At 42.1% G+C, this 25,537-nt stretch overlaps 1 protein-coding gene across 1 annotated transcript in view; it reads left to right on the forward strand.

Annotated features, from left to right (window-relative positions):
• The window catches only part of HCRTR2 (hypocretin receptor 2), a 44,660-nt gene extending 26,921 nt beyond the window's left edge, over positions 1–17,739 (forward strand). Inside the window, exons 2-7 of the mRNA XM_042445464.1 lie at positions 1,996–2,174; positions 4,954–5,197; positions 11,652–11,767; positions 14,171–14,391; positions 16,660–16,781; positions 17,389–17,739. Coding sequence (XP_042301398.1) covers positions 1,996–2,174; positions 4,954–5,197; positions 11,652–11,767; positions 14,171–14,391; positions 16,660–16,781; positions 17,389–17,630 — 1,124 coding nt within the window. The 3' untranslated portion in view covers positions 17,631–17,739. The remainder of the gene's footprint in view (positions 1–1,995; positions 2,175–4,953; positions 5,198–11,651; positions 11,768–14,170; positions 14,392–16,659; positions 16,782–17,388) is intronic.
• The last annotated feature ends 7,798 nt before the right edge of the window (positions 17,740–25,537 follow it).

Consider the following 25,537-nt stretch of genomic DNA (forward strand, 5'->3'; position numbering starts at 1 on the left):
TAAAGATCTCTATCCATTTAGTATTAATGCCAGCAAGAAAGCTTGGGCTACATTTCACTGAATGCACTTAAAGTCTTTTACATTTATATGTATAATTATTTATTTCATTTATCTCTTGCCGTTATCCCATTATGGGATCCATATTGGCTTCCCCAGGATGAAGAATCTCATCTTATTATGGTTTCCAGTCATGGTCAAATTTGTAAGTGTATTAGGGTTTCCAGTCATGGTCAAATTTGTAAGTGTGTTGAGCTGAAGGCACTTTCAAACACTGTCCTCCAAAGTAGAGCTCTGTGCTCAGTGTGCAAAGATCTACAGAAGAGCTGAGTATGTGGAGATGTTGCATGGTGCCATCTCACTTTTTACACTTGTAAAAACAAAAGATGGACACCTGCACATAGTTACAGAGCTTGTGGGTACTTGGTTTGACCTCTGTAGGAAGCAGGGAGCTGGGCTGGATAAGAGGTTGGTAACAGACCTAGAGTGCATCTACAAAGGCCAAATAAAATTATCTTACGTAGTTTTCACAGCATGCTGTCCAAATGATGTATGAGATGATTGGAGCTGAATCTGGGACTTTTCATCACCTCAGGACTTTAGTCTGAAGGGGGGGGGAGTGGGCATCAATGCCAGGTGTGAGTGGAACATCCAGATATTTATATGCATGTGTGGACTGTGCTCCATAGCAATGTTGGTGTGAGGCTGAGGGGGAATTCAGAAATATGCATTTTCACATGCATTGGGGCAGAGCATACTGTGATTTCTCACACCAATGTATGTTCAAACGGGAGAACTGTTTCAACAGTTTGTACCAAACTTGCCTTGCTGTGTGTAGACAAACCCATGGTCATTGTGGATCAAGGTAACCTGGACATTCCTATCAGTGTAGATGCACCCTTAGATTCAATGAGCAAATACAACCCAAGGTAGCACATTCTCAGTTCCATTTTCTGTCCCCTTATGGCTGTTGGATTGGTCAGGCATCCTATGGAAACAAGGAACCTCACTCAGGTCCTCTGCAATTGGTGGGGATTCCATAGATCTGACAAGCGGCAAATCTGCCTCCTCCCAAAATACAGACCAGCCTTCAGTAACTGGGCCTAGATTTCTATTATGTTAATCTTTCCATTATATTCAGCTGCAACTCAAATGATCCTACCTCCAACTATATTGCCTGTGGGATTATGAGAATTGTACTTCAACACATCTGGAGGGTGCCAAGTTGAGGAAGACCTATGTCTACTGCTGAAATAGCTTATAGACTTGGCACCCTAAGTAGTTAATCCAGCCTGCACCCATGTTTTGTCACAGCCCCGAGCACAGAAACTGGCCTAGTGAACCCAGTGAAAGAAAGACAAGAAAAATCTGAGTCACCTCATTTTCATAAGGGCACTCATCTCCACACCACACAGTTTTAACACTAGGCTCTGTCATATAAGATCCTGAGGTTTGTAATTTAGTTGGGGATTTTGGGTTATTTGCTAGAGAGTTCCACATCACTTCTTTGAATTACAGAGCTAAAGCTCTTTAGTGCTACAAATACTAGGATTTCCTAGGACAGGAGTAGAAGGCCAAAGTGTGGCCTTCTACGTGTTATTACAGCATCCTGCAGCATTTTCTGTGCTGGCCAGGGATGTACAGATGGATAGATTGACTGATTTAACTCCCCACTTTTCTTCTAATATGGGACCCAAAACAGTGCACAGGTATGATGAAAACTGAAAATTGCAGCTCAAAGGTATATGGAAAGACACACTTTGCTCATTCTTCTATATGATGGCATCTCAGCAGTTACAGTGGTGTTAAAGTGCCATAGTTGTGCAGCACAGAAACCTTCTAACAGACATGTATTAGCGGGAACACTTTAGTTATGAGTCTTATTCAAAATGGCATGTGTTTGTCAGCCACACCTCCTGCTCCAAGATCCTTGCTTTTCTCTGGCTGGCTGTTTCCCAATGTTTCTTTCACTGTACTGACTCTTCTCTGCCAATACAGTTTGTGTTGCAGTATGGAAAAACCATCACATGAGAACAGTTACCAATTACTTCATAGTAAACCTCTCCCTGGCTGATGTCCTTGTCGCCATCACTTGTCTTCCAGCAACTTTACTGGTGGATATCACAGAGACCTGGTTCCTTGGTGATGGCCTTTGCAAGGGGATTCCTTATCTACAGGTATTGACTGCTAGGTTTGGATTATACATTTAAAAAGAGAGAGTGTGTTATGGAAGCTATGATTAGGTTACTGCATTATTTATTCAATTATTGTATTATTAATTAATATTCTACCTTTTCCCCATTGAGCTCAAGGTAGCATAGAGTACATGGCTTTTCTTATCCCTGCTTTATGCAAACAACAACCCTGTAAAGTAGGATAGACTGAAAAAAACCTGAATGACCCAAGTGAACTTCATGGCTTGATGAGGCTTTGAACCTGAATCTCCTAACCTCTGGTCCAGTATTTTGACTGCTGTCTCACATTAGATCATGCAAGAAGACTGTTTTAAAAATTGCAATAGTACAGTATTGTACTTTTAAAAGCTTATTGTTTCATTTGTGGATTCAAATGAAATCATATTGTAAGATAGTACTGTAAATACCACAACTGCCTCTGTTAGGCACTTACAGAGAATGAGCTAATATGGAATATGTATGTATTCTTAACATGAGATATTTTGTGTGGGGAGTAGACTGATGCACATGTGAATTTGAGGCAGGAGAGTTTCCAATTGTGAGAGGAGGAAGAGAAGGACATAGGATTGTCCCTCTCAGTCTGATCCCTTTTTCACACAAATCAGTGATGAATTCAGGAAATACCAAGTTTAGCTGGCCTTGCTAAACAACAGTGGCAGTGACTTTAGCTCAGTGGTTCCCAAACTTTGGACCTCCAAGTGTTTTGAACTTCAGCTCCCAGAAGCCCAGCCAGCTAGGCCAAAAGTAAGGAATTGTGGGAACTGAAATCCAAAACATTTGGAGGACCTAATGTTTGGGAAGCACTGATTTAGCTGAATGTGCCAATTGACGTTCCTCTATGTGCATTGTTCAATGTGTATCAAGGTCTTCATACAATCAGGAACTCTGTTCATACAGCTGTATTCATAATGTGCATTGCAAACAGGAGCATCCCTACCAGGTGGGAAACTGAGGTGGCAAATGCAGCAAGGGGCTGAAAGAGAGAGATGGACTGTAGAGTTACCACATCTCTGGATGACAGTTGAAATCTGAAAGAAGTGCTATGCTTTCTCAGTTCTTTAGCACACCTATAACTGCTGGGCACCTATTGCTGTCTGCTCAACCATAAAACACTCCCCCTATAGCTCTGCTATATACCTTATTTGCTAGATTTACCAAATAGTGGTCATATTAATTCAGATACCTGTCACACCTATTTCCACAATCGTCTGGACCGGAAGTAGTAGGCCCTCTTCACCTTTTCTTACCTGGGCTGTGCAACCCCTCCTCTGGTTTCAGGATTTACACCTGAAATCTCAGGAAACAGGAAAACACTGACTTCACAACCCCAGACAGGTCTGCCCTTTGCCCCTAAGCTAGCCCACTGCCAACACTTTCTCACTGATATTTATAAATCTTTTATATTTTCATTTGATTGCTATTGTATTTATATTGTTTATTGATTTTGTTTTGTTTAGGTATTGGTCAGGGGATTGGGAAGGGATTATTTGTATCTTATTGTATTTTCTATATTGTATTTTCTTACTGCTGTTAGCCGTCTGGATTCCCCATGATTGGGCAGCATACAAATAAATCTGTATTATTATTATTGTTGTTGTTGTTGTTGTATTGATTTTATTTCTGTCCTGCATTTCTGCTTGCACAGGATCCAAGGAGATTGAAAGGTTTGCAGTCAAGTGGATACCTGTTAATGGGGTTAATGAATTCTGTTAATGGAGTGGCAAGAAACAGTAGTATCCCTTGCCTTGGGCAACAGAGTATCTTGGCTCAACCCTAACTGCAAACAAATTTCATAATCCAGTCTCTCCTCGTTGCATTACTGTTAAAACGTAGCAAAAGAATAAAAGCTCAACTGCAGGAATTTCACTGGTACCAAAAAAGCATTTTTTTATTTTTAGTCAGTCAGTCTGTCTGTCTGTCTTTCTGTCCCTCCCTCTGTGTGTGTGTGTGTGTGTGTGTGTGTGTGTGAAAGGGAGACACAGAGACAGATCTGATATGTTTTGAAATGCAAACCAGCTGGAGGAGGTGTTTTAAACCTCCTGTGTTGTTGCATGATGGCGCTAATCCAGATCGAGGCAACATTCACTTACTCAAAGGTAAAAAGGAAAGAAAGAAAGAGAATTTGATCTGCACAAGCACATATTTAAAATAGCATGCTGTTTAGCTTTTAATCACATCCAGCACCTCAAGACAGGTGAAGGATAAGCCTATTTTCTGGGCTATGCCTCTTTAGACCACACACAGAAGCTCATGTGGTATGCTGCTAATCTCTACCTTCTCCTTCCTCTCCTCCTCCACCCCCTTCTAAAACAAACAAACAAACAAAAAATCCCTGCACATGGAAAGCTGACATGGGAAGGAGAAAGGATTTGTGTCCAGGACTCACCCTAGAATGTCCCTTTCTCTTGTTACATTCTTTTAATTTCGTGTTTACAGCCCAAAGCCATACAGGTACATATGTATCTAGAGCTTGGAAAAAATACTTTCTCAGATGGCAACTCTCACTATCCCCAAGGCCGAATGTCCAGTGGCTGCACTGGCTGAAGTGGGGTGTGGTTCTAGGATTTGCTGATAAAAAGTTTACTTTTCCAAGTTCTACGTCTATCATCTGTTCTTTCTAAGAATTAGGCATTATGTCTGCTTTCCTTAGTTTCACTGACTTAACTGCAATTAATATATTCTGGATGGTGATGTAAAAGCCAAAATCTTTTTGCATGAGTTACGTATATATGATGCTTTGATGTTTCTTTTCCCTTTTTAGACTGTGTCAGTCTCTGTTTCTGTGCTGACTCTCAGTTGCATTGCATTGGATCGATGGTATGCAATTTGTCATCCTTTGATGTTCAAAAGTACAGCCAAACGGGCTCAGAACAGCATCATCATTATCTGGATTGTGTCCTGCATAATAATGATTCCCCAGGCCATTGTCATGGAGTGCAGCAGTGCGTTTCCAGCATTAGCCAACAAAACCATCTTATTTACTGTCTGCGATGAGCACTGGGGAGGTGAGTAGGGTTCATCCTAAGCCTGGAATTTACCACTGCTATTATGGAAGAAAAGCCTTGGCTAGAATGCTATTGGGCCATTACTTGTTGGAGTTTGCCAGGAGCAGGGAAAAGACCATGGGTATAAGACTGTGGAAGAAGTAAGGTGTGGGAGAAATAGGCCACTGGGGGATGCAAGTTTTTGTTTGCAACCCCATAGCATTCCTCTATGACCTTGAAAAAAGTGCAACCGCTAGTGTCAGTGTACTAGTAACATTTCAGTGTGTATATTTTACAAACCTACTGTATAGCTTTCTGTCTCCAATACTGTTATAGGGTGTCGATAAAACTGCTCATTTACATAAGCTTGTGTGATACTTAATTGCCTTTCACTGTCTCTGATCCCTAATGTGCAAAGCAGTTTTCATAGGTGACACATAGGAGCACATTTGTTCTCACTGTTCATTCAAGGGCTCTTTGTCTCAAACAGAGTTTTGTTCATATGGCCTAGAATTTAGGAATCTCAAGAGCTGTCCAAGAAAGCAGCCAGGCTGGTGAAGTTTTAAGGCAGTCTTCTTTCATGCAAGCTTGCCAGTAGTCCATGTATTAAGATCAACCTTAGAATCCCACCTTTGGGACCTATGACTGTCAGGAGTGAGAGCTGAAGATAGGGCCTTTTGGGTGGTTGCAACACAACTTTGGAATGCCCTTGCCAGCAAGGTTCACTGATGGCTAATCTTCCCTGTTTCAGCATTTAAGTTTTGTTTTGCTGTGGTGGTCAAACAAGTTTCAGTCTGTAACAATTCTTCAGTCAAGTTCAGATGTTTGGCATCCCATTCCCACTTGTCTGTGGGAAGTTGTCAGCTGTGGGATTACAACTCCATGGGGATCGCAAAATGCACTGATGGGAAGAGGCTGCCATGATTTGTCACAGAATCTTGGAAAACAAGGACTCTTATAGCCATGCAAATATCTACAGCTGCAAGCATAGTGGGGTAGGGAACCCATTTGGAGTAGTAAGTTAGTTCTCCCTCTGCTCCAAGTATTTTGGGAAGGCAAGAGGGAGCAAAACTGGGTGCACTCTGCTGGTGCTTCAAGAGACAGCTGGGTGCTGAAATCAGCAAAGTGTCCCTCACTCTCCTCTTCCATCCTAGCACTGGAATGGAAAGAAAGAAAGCAAATCTGAATGCACTTAGCCAATACTTCTTGATGAATCATCTCACTCCCAAACTCACTATTCAGATGGTTCTTGCAAAGTCAGATAACTATGCTTTGGTCCTCTTTGAAGCTCCCATCTTGTGTTCCTTTTGAGAGTGCAGAGGGGGAATGGTGACTTCAGGCTGGGGACTTAATTGGGCCAAATGAGTCCACAGTTACACAGTCAGCACCTTCTTGTGAACCTATAGCATCTTCATCAACAGCCCCACCAGAGCTTGGAAAGATACTTTCAGTTACATTCACAGTCTAATATCCCTAAAAGTAATTACTGACTTTTATGTTTGCATGAATCAACCTTCTCCCTATGCAAAACTAGAACCAAATATCATAGTACCACAAAACTGCTCACCTGTGGTACATGGAGATACCTAAATAGTAAGCCACACATCCTTATACTGTAACTCCAAAGGGAATCAAACCAGTGAAGTTATCAATTATTACTGTAACAATTAATTACAAATGGCTATTTATTTGTCACTAGTTATTTCTTACACACTACTCCTCGGCAAGTCCAAGACCTGGTCAGAATTAGAGGATTAATCGTGTCACAGAGAAGCCACCCATTGTTTTAAAAAGTCAAAGGTGGGCTATTGGGGCATGCACAGGACCCCCATATTTATTGTGGGGGGTTGTATGTGCTACCAAAAGAAAAAAACCCTAAAATAATTGAAAATGTACTTCTGGTTCTCAAAGATGGGCAATTTTATGTTAAAAAGTACAGGGAGCCTTTGCAACCTACTGAAAGGTAAATTACTGCACCTGGAGGAATAAAATTTCACCCTCTTTTTTTTATTAGATAGAGGTCAGACTGGGGATTGTAAAGGTATCAAAGGCCACAAACACAACCCTGGGAGGGGAGCACATGTGGGCCCAGGGCTCCACCTTGTCCACTCTTGTTTGTCCTCCGCAGTCAATACAGAAGGATTTGCTGCCCTTGGCATCAAGACGGTCAAGTCTCCCTCCTGCTCTCTCCTCCTGTCAGTCAGGTGTAATTGTGGACATAGGTGGAATCTTTCATTTTACTTCAAGAGCAAAGATCCTTAAGTGGCTGTCATGTAAAATATGTGCCTGGGGTTTTCTCTTTGATGTCCTGATTCCAAATGCTTTCCTTACCTCCACTTCAAAAGAAAAGACTAGTTCTATATCCATCCTGATTCATCATCAGCTGGATCACAGCTTGGGCTGCTTCTATGATTTTTTCCTTCTTTTTTCAAGTTAAGTTGTTAAATTAGAAACTATAAACCTCCCAAAAGGCTGTTGTAATAAATGTTGCAATCATGCTTGCCCTAGGCTGCCTGAAGGTCACCACATAGGCAGGTGGCGGCGGCACTTTATGAGATTCCCCCTCCTCTCCGATCCTGCCACACTGAGAGCTCAAATACTTCAGATAATTGTAATTTCTCCTGCAGTAAAATTTCAATTATAGCTGTGGTTCCCTAAGATGGAAATCTCATTAAGGAAGGTCCCATCCTTTTCAAGCCTAGGCAGTTATGGAATGTCCCTTTGTATGAGCAGTAGATGTATGCACATTGGGCCCAGGCACTAGGAACAAAACCAGTCCTTCTGACCCAGTACGTGGGAAGAAAACAGATGAAATGAGAAAATTTTTACAACAGCAGATGATGACAGCTGGTAATTCGTGAATACTGATGAAGTCTGAAAAGCCAGTTTCTCTGCAAATGGTCCTCTGGTGTTTTGGTTCTGATCCTTCTACTCCAGACTCCACTGTAGAAGCTTTCCAACCTTCCAGGACCCTCCTGGTTTCATCTCCAACCCATTAGCTTCTAACTAGAATTTACTCATCATGCCCTGGTGCTTTATTTCTTTTAAACCATTTAATAGTAGTCATTACTTCTTCATATATAATGGTTGACTTCAGAAGATCCCCGTGTCCTCTGCAATCCACCATGCAAGTGGAATGAAGACCTGGATGGAAGGAAGCTCTGGGGGCAGCGCTCCGGAGAGCATGGTGAGACCTGGAGGGCAGGAAGTGGAACAAGGGAGCCTCAGCAGGTCCGGGGCTGAAACAGGCCACGAGGTCATACAGATGAGCCCCAGAGCACCCCCAGGAATGCACTCTGGAGCGCTGCCCTCGGAGCTTCCTTCCATCCAGGTTTTCTTTCCAACCAAGGGAGGCCGAAGCCTTGTGGTTCCTGTTGCTTCCATCAGGCCTAGACGAGCCCCTCTGACAGCCCCAGTGGTCACATGCTTGTCCAGGCCTGACAGAGGTAGCAGGAACCGTGAGGCTTGGGTATTCCTTGGCTGGAAAGAAGACTTGTAAGCTTATCTCACAGGGCCTGGAACGGGCCTGTCACATTACAAAAGGGGGTACGAATGGAACGGGAGGCAGCATAGAAGACTGTTTACTGCACAGGAGAATGCCGCTACCACCGCCAGAAATTCCCATCACATTTCGGATGCGTCTCAGAGGGGGTGATTTTCAAGAATGCTTCTAAACCGTTCCAGGGGCCTGTGTGATAAAGCCCTTTGATGGAAGGAAGGCCAAGGGTGGTGCTCCAGAGTACATTCCTGGGGGTGATCTGGGGCCCATCTGGATGACCTCGAAGCCCGTTTCAGCTCCAGGCAGAATTGGGAGGTTACTGGCTATTCAGACTTCAGTGCACATTTCTGGGGGTGCCCTGGGGCCCAGCTGGATTACCTCTTGGCCCATTTTGGCTCCAGGCCCACTGAGGCTCTGCCGTTCTGCTTCCTGCCCTCCAGGCCTCACCATGCCCCCGACAAACAGAAGGAGAAAGAGTTGGAGGAGGAGGAAAGGAAGGCAAGGTAGGCTTCAGGTGGCTGGGGAGGCAAAGTCCCATTGTCCCCAATGGTCATGCAGCCATGTGACTGTGCCACCATTGAGGTCAATGGGATTTCCGCATATGTGGATTTTGGCATATGCGGGGGGATCCAAAACAGATCCTCCACATATGACGAGGGCCCACTGTATTAACTGACAGTTTTGGATATCTTCAAGCTATAATTTATCTACTTACTTTAAAAAATTGTTTTGCAACATCTGGCCTTCCTAACTTGATCTTTCATTTTATACCATTGCTTTCATAATACGTGCCTACAGGGTCAGTTTGGAAGCAGAAGTTTTTTGGGGGTAGCATAGGTAGAATTGCAACATTTTAAGATGTTCTTTTATGAAGCAGAGTTTCTGTTCTACTGGAAATAGAATTAATCACTTCTCAGAATTATGCTCTGAGTAATTCCAGTGAAAAACCTATTTCACCCCATACTTGTTTGGGATCATATTTGTTAAGGATTCTACTGTTGTTGGCTGTTGTAGGCCAGCCTTGTGTTTAATTTTGCTCCTGTATTTTTGTATGGAATTACAGCAACTACAGAATTCTTATGCTTGCCTTAATGAGCCAGATAATTCTATTCAGGTTTGCCGTTCACTCACTAATTGGACAGTAAAACATGCTGTGATGATTTGTTCTATTCTACTATTGGGCAACTAGGGATAACGTGCCAACATCTAAATTACTGGAGCATAGCTGCTAGAACACTTCTCATTTGCATGACATTGTTTAATAATAATTTAAACCAAATATTATGCACACTAGAATGTTAGAAATGAGCCCTGATCATACCAAAGCTGCAGTACTAGATACCTGAAGCTAATTATAAAGCTGGATGAAGTCCACAGCCAGAAATACTTGGATATTGCTGGAGAGGCAAGTCTTTTACAAATGAAGAGATATTTCTTAGGCAATCTCAGGTGCAATCTCCTGGGATCTCTAAGAAGGAGGAGGAAAGACTCCATTCGGAAACCTTGGAGAGTTGTTCTCAGTAGCCAAGATTCTAGACTGGAGTTGTGTAGTAAGAAGCAAAAAATATGATTGTTTTATTGGTTTAGAAGAAAAGTCCAATGCATTTTGGCCTATGTATACTCTTAAAGGTATACTCTTTGAGTGCTTTTTAGAATCAAAGTTCAGAAATAACCCTAGCACTAGTCCTAACCCTAACTTTGAAAAAGATTGTACACAATGTATAATATGTTGGGCTTTTTAAAAAATTAATAAATCAAGCATCTTTCAAGCATCTTGAGATGTCTCCAGTTTCTTCTATAGATTTCATTGGATGCTTCCCAGTTCCTGCTTCTTTTGATTGTGATATACAACCCTTGTGTTGAATGATAGTGTTGCACACCCAAATGTGCAATCAAATGCACAAGCAAAGGAGTACTACCACAAATTTCAGCTGGGGCAGATGGATATGCATTGGCTGAGAAAGTGCATTCATATGTACAACTCTGCTTTCTCAGCCTTGAACTGAGTGCAGACCTGCATCAGACAAAAATGTGCAATTACTTTCATTAGGGAGCCTATGGAAGTGTATGACACCAATGGTATTACAGCCAATGCATGCATGCAATTCTTGCAGTAGATGGGTCAGTGATGTGACTCATAGGCCAGGAACAGATGAGCCAAATGCACCATGCTGGTGCCGATTTTAGGGATAGGGACCGTGCACCAACCACACTGTTCCTAACCTTAGCACAGTCTGGCGGCGTCACTCTGGTGCCATAAAAAGAACTTGGAAATACTGGGTTCTTTTTACTCTGGAGGGAAGCCGTGCGGTTTGGCGGCTGCGTCTTCCCTCTGGAGGGAAATAGGCCACCAGCAGGCTGTCCCTTTGGGTTGGTCTGTATCACACCATAGTCAGAATCTGGAAAAAATACTTTATTGAACTGCAACTTCCAGAATTCCCCAGTCAGTATAGGCAGCAGTCATAGTGACTAGAAAATTCTGGGAGTAACTATGCAAGCTCTGTTCTTAATAAGGCATATTCTTATGTACCCAATGAGAACATCTCAAACATCCCACCTTCCTGGCTCCCAGCTTGTTCTGATGCACTTCACTGAAAGACATAATCACTCATTATAGGTGTCACCACTAGCAAGTGTGGCTATTAAACCACCATCTGAAGCTGACGTTCTCAGATTAGACAGCGGTTAGTTGGAGACTTTCTGTCTTGATCACTCCATGAAGAGAAAAATGGGATGATGTGCTCAGCCCAATGGCTTACTGACATGATAATCTGAACTAACTGAATAAATTTGGACGGTGCATTAACACTGCATTAATAATAAAACTGATTTTATTTTAAACTGCTTAGAAGTCTTTGGCTATGGGGCAAGATATGAAGATTTTGATTAATAAATGAAATAAAAAGTAAGTATGAACAAGCAAGCATAGAGGGCATCAAGAAACATTATTTATGAATGTTTTGAATTTCTTTTCAGCTGAAATCTATCCCAAACTGTATCACACCTGTTTTTTCTTGGTAACATACTTGGCTCCCCTGTGTCTTATGGGACTGGCCTATTTACAGATATTTCAAAAGCTGTGGTGCCGACAGGTAGGTTCTTTTGCTCTGATGTCTCTTTATGTGACCCATGTTGTCTGCTGAATGCCAAAATATTTATGTATTTCAGTGACAGGTACAATTGCATGAATGGCACAGACTAGAATAATAATATTTACATCTCAGAGAAAATGTATTTTGTTGCAGAAAGATATCCTTCTGTCCACACCCATCAAAGCACATGAATCAAGATTGCAAAGCTGAGTAAACACGCACATCTTATCTACACGCCCTTAGTCTAGGTATCTAATGATTAGTCTGAAGATTGGAAAAATGGTACTCCCTGCCAAGATGAGCTTGTTTTCTTCACGTTTGCAACAGTTATATCCAAGTGAAGCAGTGATCAAAGAAACTGAAAAATCTCCAAGGATATAGACAAAGAAGTGATATTGACATCTCTGAACCATATGCATTACACTTCTGTATTGAGACTTTTGCTTGTTTCCTCTTGATACTAAATTAAATACATTAGCTGGAGTCCTTACTATAACCACTCATGGAAAATAACACATCTGTGTTTTTCAAGTGTAGTTGCCAAGGTGAACAAGGCCGCACATTAAAGAGAATTGACCCAGCAAATCCTCTTAGCACCCTTTTATCTTCTGTGATTTGATGCTTTGATCATGGCATTGTTGGTTGTCAGCATCAGTGCAAGCCACAGGGCATATTTTTGTGCTCAGTCACATTCAGATGTTTATCAGTTAGCCCTCACCTTTGCAAACTTTATTTTTGTATGCATAAAATGTATCAGCTGGAATCCTGTCAATTAACACCAAGAGATTCAAAGTGCTGATTATGACCTTTGAAGCTCTACACAGGTTGGGTCCAGACTGTATCTCCTCCAAGAGCCTGGCCACGTTTTAAAACCATCATTCTTTCTCTTGGTCTTACACCATACCATCACAGGCATATTTGGTGAGGACATGGGAGAAAACCATTTTGGTGGCTTTATCTACAGTGGCACTCCCATGGGGAACAGGCTGTTGGGCCTCTCTCTGCTCTCTTTCCACCAGCAGGTCTTTGGTTCTTAACTCATGTGTTGGAAAGATGTTTTAATGTGATATCCTTTGCTTTTCTCTTTTTAAATTACGTTTTAAATGTGCCTTCAATATAGTTTGTATAATAGGATTTTAACTATAATTTGTTGTGAGCCACCTTGGGTCCCATGCGGAGAAAAGGCAGGGTATAAAGTAATGACATAAATGATCAAACAAACACCAACAGAGTTGGCTTACTGAATGAATTGTTCTACAGTAATGCAACACACTGGCAAATCCAACTGATTCAGTAGCTCTACTCTGATCAGAGCTAGTAATATGTTTTAGGCCACTAATAGCTTCCACACTTCAGTCTGATCACCTTTGAGATCTGTAAAACTTTGGTTATTTTAAAGCTAACTTCCTCGGGAGATGGCATGCATTCCAATATGACATTCTTTAATTTTTTCTTACAGTTCCTTCATATGACAAGGCAGATATCTTGAAAGTGTGTTGCAATACAGTTGAGCAAATGAAACACCATTGCGACTGGCACTCATCTAATGTGGCTATTCAGCCTAAGAACTGTAGCCACCACAATAATCAGACCTGGTGGCTGCTGGCCTCCTGATGGTGCCATACACTGGCATAAATATGTCTAATTAGCTGGTGACAGCTAGAGGGAAAAGACCTTGTACATTACTGCCAGGAAACAAGTTGGATGACTTCTATTTGTATTGCATTTTAAAATATTTGTTTTGGTCCCCTCCTTTCTCTATATGTATTGCTTAAAGGGGGTTGTAGACTTTTAGGAGAGCTGTCTGTGTTATTGTTTTCTTTTTGTTCAGCACATATTACATAATTGTATTTATGAAGAAATAATGAATAAATAGGCTGTTTGGAGCTAGGAGATTTTGTCTGCTTTCCCTTATCACCATTGTGCTTTCAGCCATTCCCTCACAAAACATCCATGTGGCCATGCGTGATCTCTCAATGTCTTTGTTGCCATCTCCTCTCAGATTGTTCTTAATTGTAATGCAAAGGGTTTCAAAATCAAAATGGAAATGCATGAATGGAACGGAAATGACTTTGCAAGGACTGCTTTCATTTTATCCATCATAAAGTGGCTGTATATAAAGTCAAATCAGTGTGTGTGTGTGTGTGTGTGTATTATTATTTTTACTGTATCTAATAAATAATTATAAATAAAAAATTATTTCTATCCCGCTTTTTGCCAAGCAATCAAAGTGGCGTACAACAAGTTAAAATACAACCATATATACATAGTACCCCCCATTAAAACAAGATTAAACAGTATAAGATTAAACACTTTGTAACTGCAGGTGCTCAGATAAGGTAAAACATTTTCCCATGGTGCTAAATGGCAATAATTAAGATTCCAATTACTGTGCTCTGCCAGATTCCAGGAACTTCATCAGTGGTTCAGAGAAAGTGGAAGTTGCTGCAGTCTGGATCACAGACCGGAGGGCTAAAGACGTCAGCAAATTTGAGGATTAGTGCTGTGACAGCTGAAATCAAACAGATTCGAACCAGAAGAAAAACAGCACGTATGCTCATGGTTGTTCTCCTGGTTTTTGCTCTCTGTTATCTCCCAATTAGCATTCTCAACATACTGAAAAGGTAACCTTTATAAAAAAAGAGGAAAAAACTAATGTACAGGATGTTCTGGTCTACAAGCAACTGGTTGTGTTTGGGAAGCAATCTTGGAACAGATGCCATTGTGTTAAAGAACCAAGAAATTATGGTTGGATTTGCAGCTGTAAATCAGTTAGATAATCTAACAGCCATGGTAGTAGTATAATAAAAGTGAAAGTACCAAAAGTGCATGGAAGATATGGACATCTGAAGATAGCTCTCTTGTAACAAAATGGACTGTTTGTTCATCAAGTGTAGTGCTGCCTCCTTTGAGTGGCGGGCAGTATTTATTTTTTTGTTTTATTTATTTATTGACTTTGTTTCACACCTTTCTTCCCAAGGCAGGCCCCCAAGGCTTAAGAAAGCAACCACATCTTAGATCCCTTCATCCAGAGCTGTGCGCCAAGCCATCCCCATTCAGTGCTGAGGAGTGTTAAATGTTCAGGTCGAATTTTTCTGACCGAGCAAAATGGCGCCGCTCAGCACTGAATAGGGAAGGCTTGGTGCCGCAGAATGGAACAGGGCCATTTTGAGGATGATTTGCTGTGCGATAAAATCTGGTTCCCCCCGGTTGAGCATGGCCTTGAGAGTCCCCTTCCCATAATGGGGAAAATGTGTGCAATAAGGTCCTTGGTCAGACCTCATCCAGAATACTATGCTTTGATTGTGATTTCCTGCATGTCAGGGGGTTGGACTGGATGGCCCTTGTGGTCTCTTCCAACTCTACTATTCTATGATTCTATGATTCTATGATAAGTTCTGAGCATCACAATTCAAGAGGAACACTTACAAGCTGAAGTGTGTTCAGAGGAGGGCAACCAAAATGGTGAAAGGTTTTTAAACCGTGCCCTATGAGGAACAACTTAGGGAACTGGGTATGTTTAGCTTGGAGAAGGGAAGAATTAGTAACAGAGGTATGTGGGAAGTAATTTTTGTTCAGACCACAGTAGTATGTGTGCATTCCCCTCTTCCTGGCAGTGCTGTTGTGTGCCTTCAAGTAATTTCTGATGTATAGTGACCCTATCATGGGATTTTCTTGACAAGATTTGTTCAAAGGAGGTTTGCCATGTGTTAGGAAAAACACTCCCATTGATTCTGTAGAGACCTTCCCCACAACAGTAACAGCAGTGTAAGTATGTGAGGGAAGACTACCTGTTACAGTCCCATTGAAAAGCCAACACCCCACTGGAACTATTTAAAAGCCCTGACATGTTTTCAGGTGATACATTTTGCATGGTGACTCATTCATCTCTAAGCAAGACAATTTGGGTGGTAAGGAAGTGCCAGGTGAAAAGAAGAAACCACCAAAAGACTGCCGGTGTGCCTTTTAAAAACACCAGGGGGCACTCCAGTTTAACAGGCGGAGGGAGCTCAGTGAGTTGAATGTGCCACTTTAAATAAGCAATTGCAATCATGTACAAGGATTAATGTTGTTTCAGTGATGGCCTGGGTTCACATAAGAGAACTACAAGTGAATCTCTGGATGGCCAGAATCCTTCTTGTGAACTATGCAAGTGACTGCACTTTTTCCAGAGTCATGGTGTGGTGAGGCTGGAAGGTATTCAGTATCAGCCAGCTCAGTAGCCTATTCCATTGAAGCTTCTCTTCCTGGAATACACGCTGGAGCTACAGCTTTTGCAAAAAGCTGCATATTCTGATGTATATGCTAATGCCCACTGCTTTCTAGGGTGCTATCTGCATGAGCCAAATAAAACACACACACCGTCTTTCCCGTGAGTAGTCTGGATGGCATAGAGCCCAATCCCTGGTTCTGGTGCAAACTGTCTAGATGACGTACAGTCAGTTCAGCACCAAACCTGAGGTCAAAACAAGGTACCCAGCAATGTGAGTGACACAGACCTCAGAACAATGCCAACAATGCCAGGGCTGGTCAGCACCTCAGGACGCATTGCAAACACTTGCCTAGCACTGCGATGGTGGGCCCACAGTTATGGGGGAATGAAGGGTATGGGAGGCCAGGTAGCTTTGGGGTCAAAATACTCCGGGTTGCTCACAGAGTATTCTGGTCCTTGCAAACCCAACCTAATTGTAGACAGGGTTCTAGACAATTTCTCAGATTATAGCCATAGTATCATTTTTATCGAAGATGTTTTCATACTCCTTTTCTCTGTATGTGTATAAGTTCCTGTTGTCATCTGCATTTTTAAAAAAAATATGTAAAAATCTTTACACATTATAAAAAGCAAAGCTAATTTGAGATGTTTTCTGTTTTTTCTCTCCCCTTTTTGTAAGGGTATTTGGGATGTTCAACAATGCCAGTGACAGAGAAAGCGTATATGCCTGGTTTACCTTCTCCCACTGGCTTGTCTATGCAAACAGTGCAGCAAATCCAATTATTTATAATTTTCTCAGTGGTAAGTCAGTCAGCTACCTTTCGTGTATTCCATGCAGAAAGCCTTAGAATTAACTGATTCATTAAACTCATTTGTAGAACTTTTTGTATTCATTCATATACTGCGCTGCTAAGACTCACCCAGTCTTGGGATAATACAGATGTTCAACTCTTAGTCCTCCAGTGATTTTTATAACTGAGGTATCTTAAAAATGTCACTTTCTGGACTACAACTTGCAGAATCTTTTACCCAGCAAGGCCACTGCTTCTCAGGGGGTCTAGTCAAAGAAGTAAATTCCCCCAGTTCTGGGAAGTGAACAGAGGACAATATCAAATGAAACATTCACTGCTTGCATCACGGATCCTAAATATGAGACATTCCTTCTACCCAGGAGAGGGGGAACAATAATATATAAGCAACCTGAAATAATCTGTTTAGCATTTCACATCCTTTTGCCTCGTGTGGCTTTCTTCAAATTATATCAGTGGCCTGTAAAAAGAAAACAAATTTAGGATATACTTTTTGCACATGCTTTGTTTGTTGAAGCATATTGAATAGCATGTTGAAGCATATTGTTTGTCGAAGCATACTGTATTTCTCATGATGCCTGTGGTGTTTGACTTGACAGGGAAGTTCCGGGAAGAATTCAAAGCAGCTTTTTCTTGCTGCTGCTTTGGTGTTAGCCGCTGCCACCACCACCGCTGCGACCATGGTCAGCGAGTCAGAGGACAGATAAACACTGAAAGCCGAAAATCCTTGACCACTCAAATCAGCCATTTTGACCATGGAACAAAGATCTCAGAGCATGTTGCACTGACCAATATAAGCACGCTGCCAGTGAATGGCTCTGCACCGATTCACGCCTGCTAGCCTACTTCCTTCTGGGTTGATCAGCACCTTTGTCAGCAGAATCTGAACCAGGTCACTACAGACTGAATTGGAACATCAGACTGTGAACTGACTGAAAGCCACACGAAAATACGGGATTCGTTTTCTAAAAGAAACTCCAGCTTTGTTTAGAAGTGTATGTGATTTTCATGGCATTCGCTTTTCAACTGTAAAAAAAGCCATCATTTGGAAAAGTTGTTAAATTATTTTTTAAAAAATATCTTCCTTGGTCTTGTTTTCTATTTGGTTCATCTCAATAAAGTGTAGGTTCAGCACCTAGCATTGCACTACAAGTCTCAAAACACAGCCAGTAACCAAAGTAGATATGTAACAGTAGAAGAATACATTGGTCTATATCTGGTTGTTAGTCTGGACTGGAGTAGAGTCATTGGATTAATCAGATTTGCCTCTGTGATGACTCACCAACCATTGCTTCAGTGGGTCTATTCTAGTAGGGACTAACTAACAGGATTCCAAAAAACATCTAAGGGTAGCCATGTTGGCCATATAGCAAATCCAATAACATCCAAACAATGATGTCTTTATTGGGCCAACCAAAATGCACAATTACATGTTGCAAGCTTTCAAAGTCACACTGGCTTCTTCATCAGGCAAACAGGAGAAAGAAATTGAAGATGTTAGTCATAGGCCTGCATTTTCTGTTTCTGGTCTTAGTTCAGATGGTAGGGAGCCTATCTTCAGGCTGGCACCTCCCCCTTTTTGGCCACATGGTCACTGGTAGATTTTCAAAAACAAAGAAATGTAATGTCCACATGACCAAAGGGGGAAGTGCCAGCTTGCAGATAGCCCTCCCTACCATCTGAACTAAGACCAGAAACAGAAAATGCAGGCCTATGACTAACGTCTTCAATTTCTTTCTCCCGTTTGCCTGATAAGGAAGCCAGTGTGACTTTGGAAGCTTGCAACATGTAATTGTGCATTTTGGTTGGTCCAATAAAGTTATTATTGTTTGGATGTTATTGGATTAACAGGATTCCAGTCAATGCAACCAATATGGGACTTTGGGCCACTTGTCCTTGTTTGTCCCTTTCACTCTCCTGTATAACATGCAGGGCAGCAAGAGCCAGGTACAGTGGTTTGAGCACTGAATGCCTGCTCAGCCTTGGAAGCACCCTGGATGATCTTGTGCAAGTCATGTTCACTCAGCCTTAGAGGAAAGAAAAGGTGAACCCCCACTGAACAAATTTTGCAATAAAACCCTGTGATAGGTTTGCCTTAGGGTCACCATAAGTCAGAAACAACTGGAAAGCACACAACAACAAGGGCAGGGAAGACCAAATAGATATGGTTGAGGAGCCCTTTAGGCCTGCCATTGGACCTTGGAGGATGATGCATCTCGTTCTGTGTATGTGCCCTATTTTTAAATGTTTTCCCCCACTAAAGACACCTCACAGTCCTATGCAATTTTCCATTTTTCTAGACTCTGTTTTATGGACAGGAAATTGCTTTTTTTTCTTCAACCTACCAGATGCACTTCCATTCTGCAACGAAGTCTTAGAAAGTTGGAAAAACCCAGAGGTAGAGAGAGGCCACTGCATTGCTAAAACATGGCCTTAGAAAGCATATGCTGAATATGGACAACCTGTTTCCCACCTTCAGCATAAGGAAAATTAGTTGTTTTGCAGATATCCATGTTCTAAAGGTGTAAAATTCAGTCTTTAATTGTGGTTCTTCAGGTGGCAAAACAACACCGTGGGCAAACATAAGAGAAAGGCTAACAGGCTTGGAGAAACTCCACATATGCAGGTACACAAACTGTTTAACCCCCCCCCCCAAAAAAAAGTCTAAATGAAAGAGCTTAAAATAGGCCAATAAAGAGCATGCTTATTGTCATGTAATGTTGACTGGCTTCAGTGATACTGGAGGAAATAAGTGGCTGTTCCAGCAAAGGCAATGGAACAATTTGTTGCAGTCTGAATGTATGGGATAATATAACCTCCCTCAGCCTGGAGTTTACTAGATGTAGTGGGACTACTGGCTAAGGATAATGGGAACTATAGTCCACCACTAATGTCATCATCCTCATTCCACATACCTACCACTGGTAAGAGAGAAGAGAATAAGAGATGTAACTTCACACTATGGCTCAGTTTTATTTATATGACATGACAAGAGAGCAGAGTATTCCTTCTCAAATTGAGAGAGGATATGAAATCCTAGTGGAAGCAAGCTACCAGCATTTGTGCTTATTTCAATGGATGAGTTAAGGTTTTGCTAAGTGTGTTATGACCACATTGGGAGAAGGGAATTTTTTGTCTTTCCCTGAGAACTTAAGGCCAAGTTACTTAGATAGGAATTCAGCTTCTCAAGTTTATTCAATGTGACTTGAAAGGCCTTGTGGCACTTCAGGCACAGCGGATGTATTATGACATAACTGATAGCCTTTCAAGCACCAGTATCTTTGTTGCTTTTGGTGGAACAGATGGTTATGCTCCTGAACTTTCTTCACTGTGCCAGTTCATCACTGCGTGTCTTCAAAGGCTGAATGTGTAGTGCAATTCTGTACACAAAAAGAGAGGCAACCATATTGTTATATCACAATACTCAACATGAGAAGTCAACATAGATACAGTGCAGTTGTATTTTTTATCTTTTGTGTTTGTAAAACTAATATTTTATTAGTATTAGTCAGTGGTTGAATGAGCAAGTGTGCCAAATTCATAGAATCATAGGGGATTATCACATGGGAGGCTTACCATGGGTTAAACGCCAGCAAAACACTCCAGAGGCATGAAGGTTTGATAGCCAGTCATGTTTCTGAAGTATCCCCGAAGTATCACCACACCTCTCAAAGCAGCCATTTCTTCATAATGAAAGTTCCTTTGCTTTGAGAATGAGATGCTTTGAGGATGGGAGAGGTGAGAAGACACTTCAGTGATGCTTCAGAAGGGTGACTGGCTATCATACACTAGGGCTTTTGGAGTGTTTTGATAGCATTTTAACCATGGTAAGCTTGGGTGTGATAATCTGTATAGAGTTGGAAGAGACCATCTAGTCCATCCCTCTGCCATGCAGGAAATCACAATCAAAGCACTCCCAACAGATGTCCATCCAGCCTCTGTTTGAAGACCTCCATAGAAGGATATTCTACCACTCTCCGAGGGAGCATCTTCCACAGTTGAACAGCTCTCACTGTCAGGAAGCTCTTCCTAATGTTGAAATGGAATCTTTTTTCCTGTAGCTTGCATTCATTGTTCCAGGTCCTGTTCTCTGGAGCAACAGAAAACAAGTGTGTTCCATCCTCTATATGACAGCCCTTCAAATATTTAAACAAGGCTATTGTATCCTCTCTTAACCTTCTCTTCTCCATAATGACCTGCTTGCCAGTCTTGAGTCCCCCTGACTTAAAAACAGTTCTGTGCTCCTGCCCAATCACCCTTTAAAGCTTTCCATGCTTATGGGCATCACTGCAGTTGTGAATTCCACAATTTAATTATTAAATGTATGAAAACATGCCTCTTTTTATCTGTGCTGTACCTCCACTTTTCAACTTCAGCAGTTGACCCTGGGTTCTAGTGTTTAGAGAGAGGGTGCCAGTACTTTCCAACCCCCAAATAGGAAGCATCTCTTTAAATAAGGAACACTGGAGAGCCAGCCTGGCCTAGTGGTTGGAGTGTTGTGCTATGATTCTGGAGGCCAGGGTTTGATTCCCAGCTTAGCCATGAAACCTGCAGGAATGACCTTGGTAAGTCACGTACTCTCAGCCTCAGGGGAAAGCAATGGCAAGAAGACTCCAGGATAGCTGTGTCTTAGGGCTGCCATAAGCTGGAAAATGACTTGAAGGCACAGATCATCAACAACCATGCAGCCCTACCAGAGGCAAGCTTTCTGGCCCTCCAATAAGGGGCATCTCTTAGAAGAAGGGTAGACAGCAGGGTCTGGCACCAGCCCTGGCCCCCAAGAGCTGCCCTCAGGAGGCCTAGGGAAGCAGGGCTGGGAGGGGGCGGGGGGCGGAGGCAGCCAAAAGAGGCAGAGCCCGCGCCGCTGGGCAGAAAGAGCATTGACGGCTGCCTCCAGAGCGCTGTCCCCCAGCCTTGGTGCTGAAACCTCGCTCCCTCCGGGACGCCTCTGGCTCCTGGCTTCCCAGCCTCAGCACCTGGGACTGCGCCAGCCATGGCTCCTCTCCTCTGGCTCACCACAGGCAAGTAGTAGTAGTAGTAGTACTTCTTCTACTACTACTTCTCCCTCCCTCCCTCCTGCTATTTCTTCTTCTTCTTCCTCCTCCTCTTCTTCCTCTCCTCCTCCTCCCTCCCTTCTTCTTCTTCCTCTTCCTTCTCCTCTTCTTCTTCTTCCTCTCCATTTCTTCTACCTCTTCCTCCTCTCCTCCTCTTCTTCCTCCTCCTCCTCCTCTCTCCCTTCTTCTTCCTCTTCCTTCTCCTCTTCCTCTTCTTCCTCTCCACTTCTTCTTCCTCTTCCTCTTCTTCCTCTCCTCCTCCTCTTCTTCTTCCTCCCCCTCCTGTTCTTCATCCTCTTCTTCTTCTCCTTCCTCTCCTCCTCCTCCTCTTCTACTTCTATGCCAATAATTCCCAAACTCTGGCCTTCTAGTTGTTTTGTACTTCACTTCTCAGAATCCCAGATCATTCACCAAGATGACTGAGCCTTCTGGGAGCTAAAGTCCAAAGCACCTGGAGGACTGGAGTTTGGGAATCACTGTCCTATGCCTTCAAGTCCTTTCCAACCTATGGCGACCTTAAGGCCAACCAGCAAGTTTTTTTTTCCAGATGTGGGTTTACCATTGCCATCCTCTGAGACTGAGAGAGGGTGACTTCCCCAAGGTCACTGAGTGGGTTTCATAGCAGCAGGGAATTGGAACCCTGTACACCATAGTCCAGTGCTCAAACCACTACACAACGTTGGCTTATTTGATTTGATTTACTTTACTTTGTTATTCCACTGCTGAGTGGGGATTCAAATCTTGATCTCCCAGAGTCCTAGTCCAATACTCAAACCAGCACACCAAAGAAGAAAGTCTCACTGTGTCTGCTGAGGTTGGAGACCAGTTGAGTAGGAGCTAGATTCCAGCCTCAGCAGTATGGGATTATGCGGGGGAGGGGGGGCAAAGTTTGGCAGCCCCACACTGCACCAGGCATTTTCCCTTAACCTTTCCCTGTTTGGAGACACTGTAAAAGGCAGGCTTCACCATAAAGTTAATTTTTTTCCCTCCACCTCTTGTTGTATGATAAAATTATTGGAATGGCTGATTTAAAAAGAGAGAGAGATAAACTTTTTAAGCCCTTGCAATTATTGGGGGGGGGGATATTTAAAATGTAAACATTCTGGTACTTTTAAAGACAAAGTGGCTGGAGTTGTTTGGTAAGGTATGTGATAGTCCAGAGACTGGAAATGTTACTTTTCTGGGCTAGAATCTCCAGGATCCTCAATGGCCATGTTAGCTAGGGGATTTTGTTGTTGCATACTTTCAAGTAGTTTTCCATTTATGGCAACCCTGAGGAATTTAAGCTGCTTTAAATTTAAAATGGCTTTGAGTCCCATGGGGGGTGGGGGGAGAAGCAAGATATAAATTAATCAATCAATAAATAAGAAGAAGAACCTATCACATGGTTTTACTGGCAAGAGTTCTTTAGAGTGGAGTTGCCTTTGCCTTCCTCTAAGGCTGAGAGAGAATGAATTGTCCAAGGTCACCCATGGGGTTTTCATGGCTGAGTAGGTTTTTGAACCTTGTTCTCCAGCATCCTAGTTAGGCAATGGTTGCTAAAAGTGTGTCAAATAAACTGATTTGATAACAAGTAAGACAATCAGGAAAGCTCTTCTCTTTCTTTCTGTTCATGTGAAAAGTTTTATTGGCTAGATTAGATCTCTAGATTACAGTTTAGCCAGTTAGTTTTCGGACCTGCAGCTCCCCAAATCCCCCAGTCTATCAGCAATCATTTTGGACTTGTTCATTTTAAGGGGGTTACACTATTAAAGGTACTTGGTGTAAGCTTTATGCATACAGCTGATTTTGGGATTCATGCTTGCATTCATTGGCTGATGTTATTGTAACTTGTCATCTTGATAGTCTTTTGTCCTTTTTGTTTTTGGGAAATAACAAAGGTCAAAACCTGAAAAAAGAAAACCCTCCCAGAATCCTCCAACCATCATGGGTAGGAGCTGAGGTCTGTTATGGTGACTGAAGGAGCCCATAGCCAACACATGTTTGTTACATTTCCATGACCTATTGAAGGTGGGATCCCATTAGGACAACTACACCTGTTTCACCTGCAATCATTATAATGTGCTGGGGAGTAAAACTAAATGTCTGGCTCAACTCAATCTGTTTCATCCAACCGTAGCTTTCTTGTGCCCTGGCTTCCCGGTGCTCTGCAGAGCATGGCTAATCCCTTAAAGGCTCATGAATCATATGGCTTTCATGTTCCTAGAGACAATGTGTGATTGGAACATTCTCTATGTATTCCTAGCATGGCTGGAAATAACAAGATGTTGATGGCCCTGTTCTGGCTTTGCACTCCAGTGCTATCTCTAGGATGTTTCCATTTGATCCCAACTCCCCCCTTTATTTATTTTCAGCTTTGCTCCTTCCTTTCCTCTCTTTTTTTTAGAGATAAGATCTACATGTAGCTGATGTATTTAAAATGTAAGCAAGTGTACTGATCCACTCCAGTCTGTAAATAGTACCATGCCAGTTCAGCCTTGCATCAATCTGATGTGGACAATAGCTACCATGTAGACATGAAAGTCTTGTTTAAACAAATAGGTTCTTGTTTGCTGAGTAAAAAGCCTAAGTGCATGTAAGGCCAGAAAGAGAGTTATTGTTACTATTATTGACATTTCCCTTTGCCCTGGAACAGAAAAAAGGAAGAACAGTTAAGCAGGCATACAGGAAGCCATGGGAAAAGAATAAGATGGCATTCTGATCCTATACAATCCATTAAAAAGCATATTATGGTAATTCCTAGTCATTTCACTTAATAGTTAACAGCCCGAGCAAATCTAATTGATAAATTTCACATGGCTAATCTTCAGATACTACATGTTAAATCAGACAGAAGGCTATTTCTCTACATTTTAGGGATATTTCTATATAGACGATTGTATGAAAGTTTTAATAAAGAAATATTAGCAAGATCAGATTGATAAAATGAACAGTGCAATATTTTATGTGTTTACTCAAGGGTATGTTCCACCAAGTTCAACAGGGCTTATTCCTAGGCAGGTAATATGAGTGTAGTTTATTTATGGGACAAGAACTATGGTTGAGATTTGAATCAAAGTTTATATTCCTCATAGTAGCAGGAGGTGCAAAATATCTGTATGTTGCCCATTAAGGTCAAAGAAATGTCACAAGGTGGAGGGCCAGCCTTATGAGATGGCTCACTGATCAAGCCTGTATCCCTTTCTCTATCCAGCCCAGGTCACTGTTCCTGTAACTATCATTCCTTGTTCTATTATTCTGCAGAGGTTAATGGCACTTGTGTCCTCTTCTTTTCAATTGGACTTAATGTATCTATCTGTGCAGTGGAGTACATCTTCAGACATATTAACATCAGTCAGTACATACTTATACTTTTTTTTTGGGGGGGGGGGTTATATAAATTTATGGGCAGGTCTGAGCCTGCCTGAATGCTCCTACTTTTAGAGAAAACTGTGCTCTCAACATGTTAGTTTCGGTTTGCAGAATAATTTAAAAAACAAGAATGAATTGGCATACTCAGATTTAAAATGCAATATATTAATGTATCATTCAAAAGGTCATCATATTAAGTCTGTTGCCCTAGGGGGGATACAGACAGGTGGCTCCATGCCGCCCATATTTGCCCCTCATTGGTGCCACGCAAGCCACACAGCACGGCACCAACACACTCCCTAAAAAGGATCCGCCCTAAGCGGCTTTTTTTAAGGGCGTCATA

This window comes from Sceloporus undulatus, chromosome 1 (genome assembly GCF_019175285.1).
Source record: "Sceloporus undulatus isolate JIND9_A2432 ecotype Alabama chromosome 1, SceUnd_v1.1, whole genome shotgun sequence".
Classification (NCBI taxonomy): domain Eukaryota; kingdom Metazoa; phylum Chordata; class Lepidosauria; order Squamata; family Phrynosomatidae; genus Sceloporus; species Sceloporus undulatus.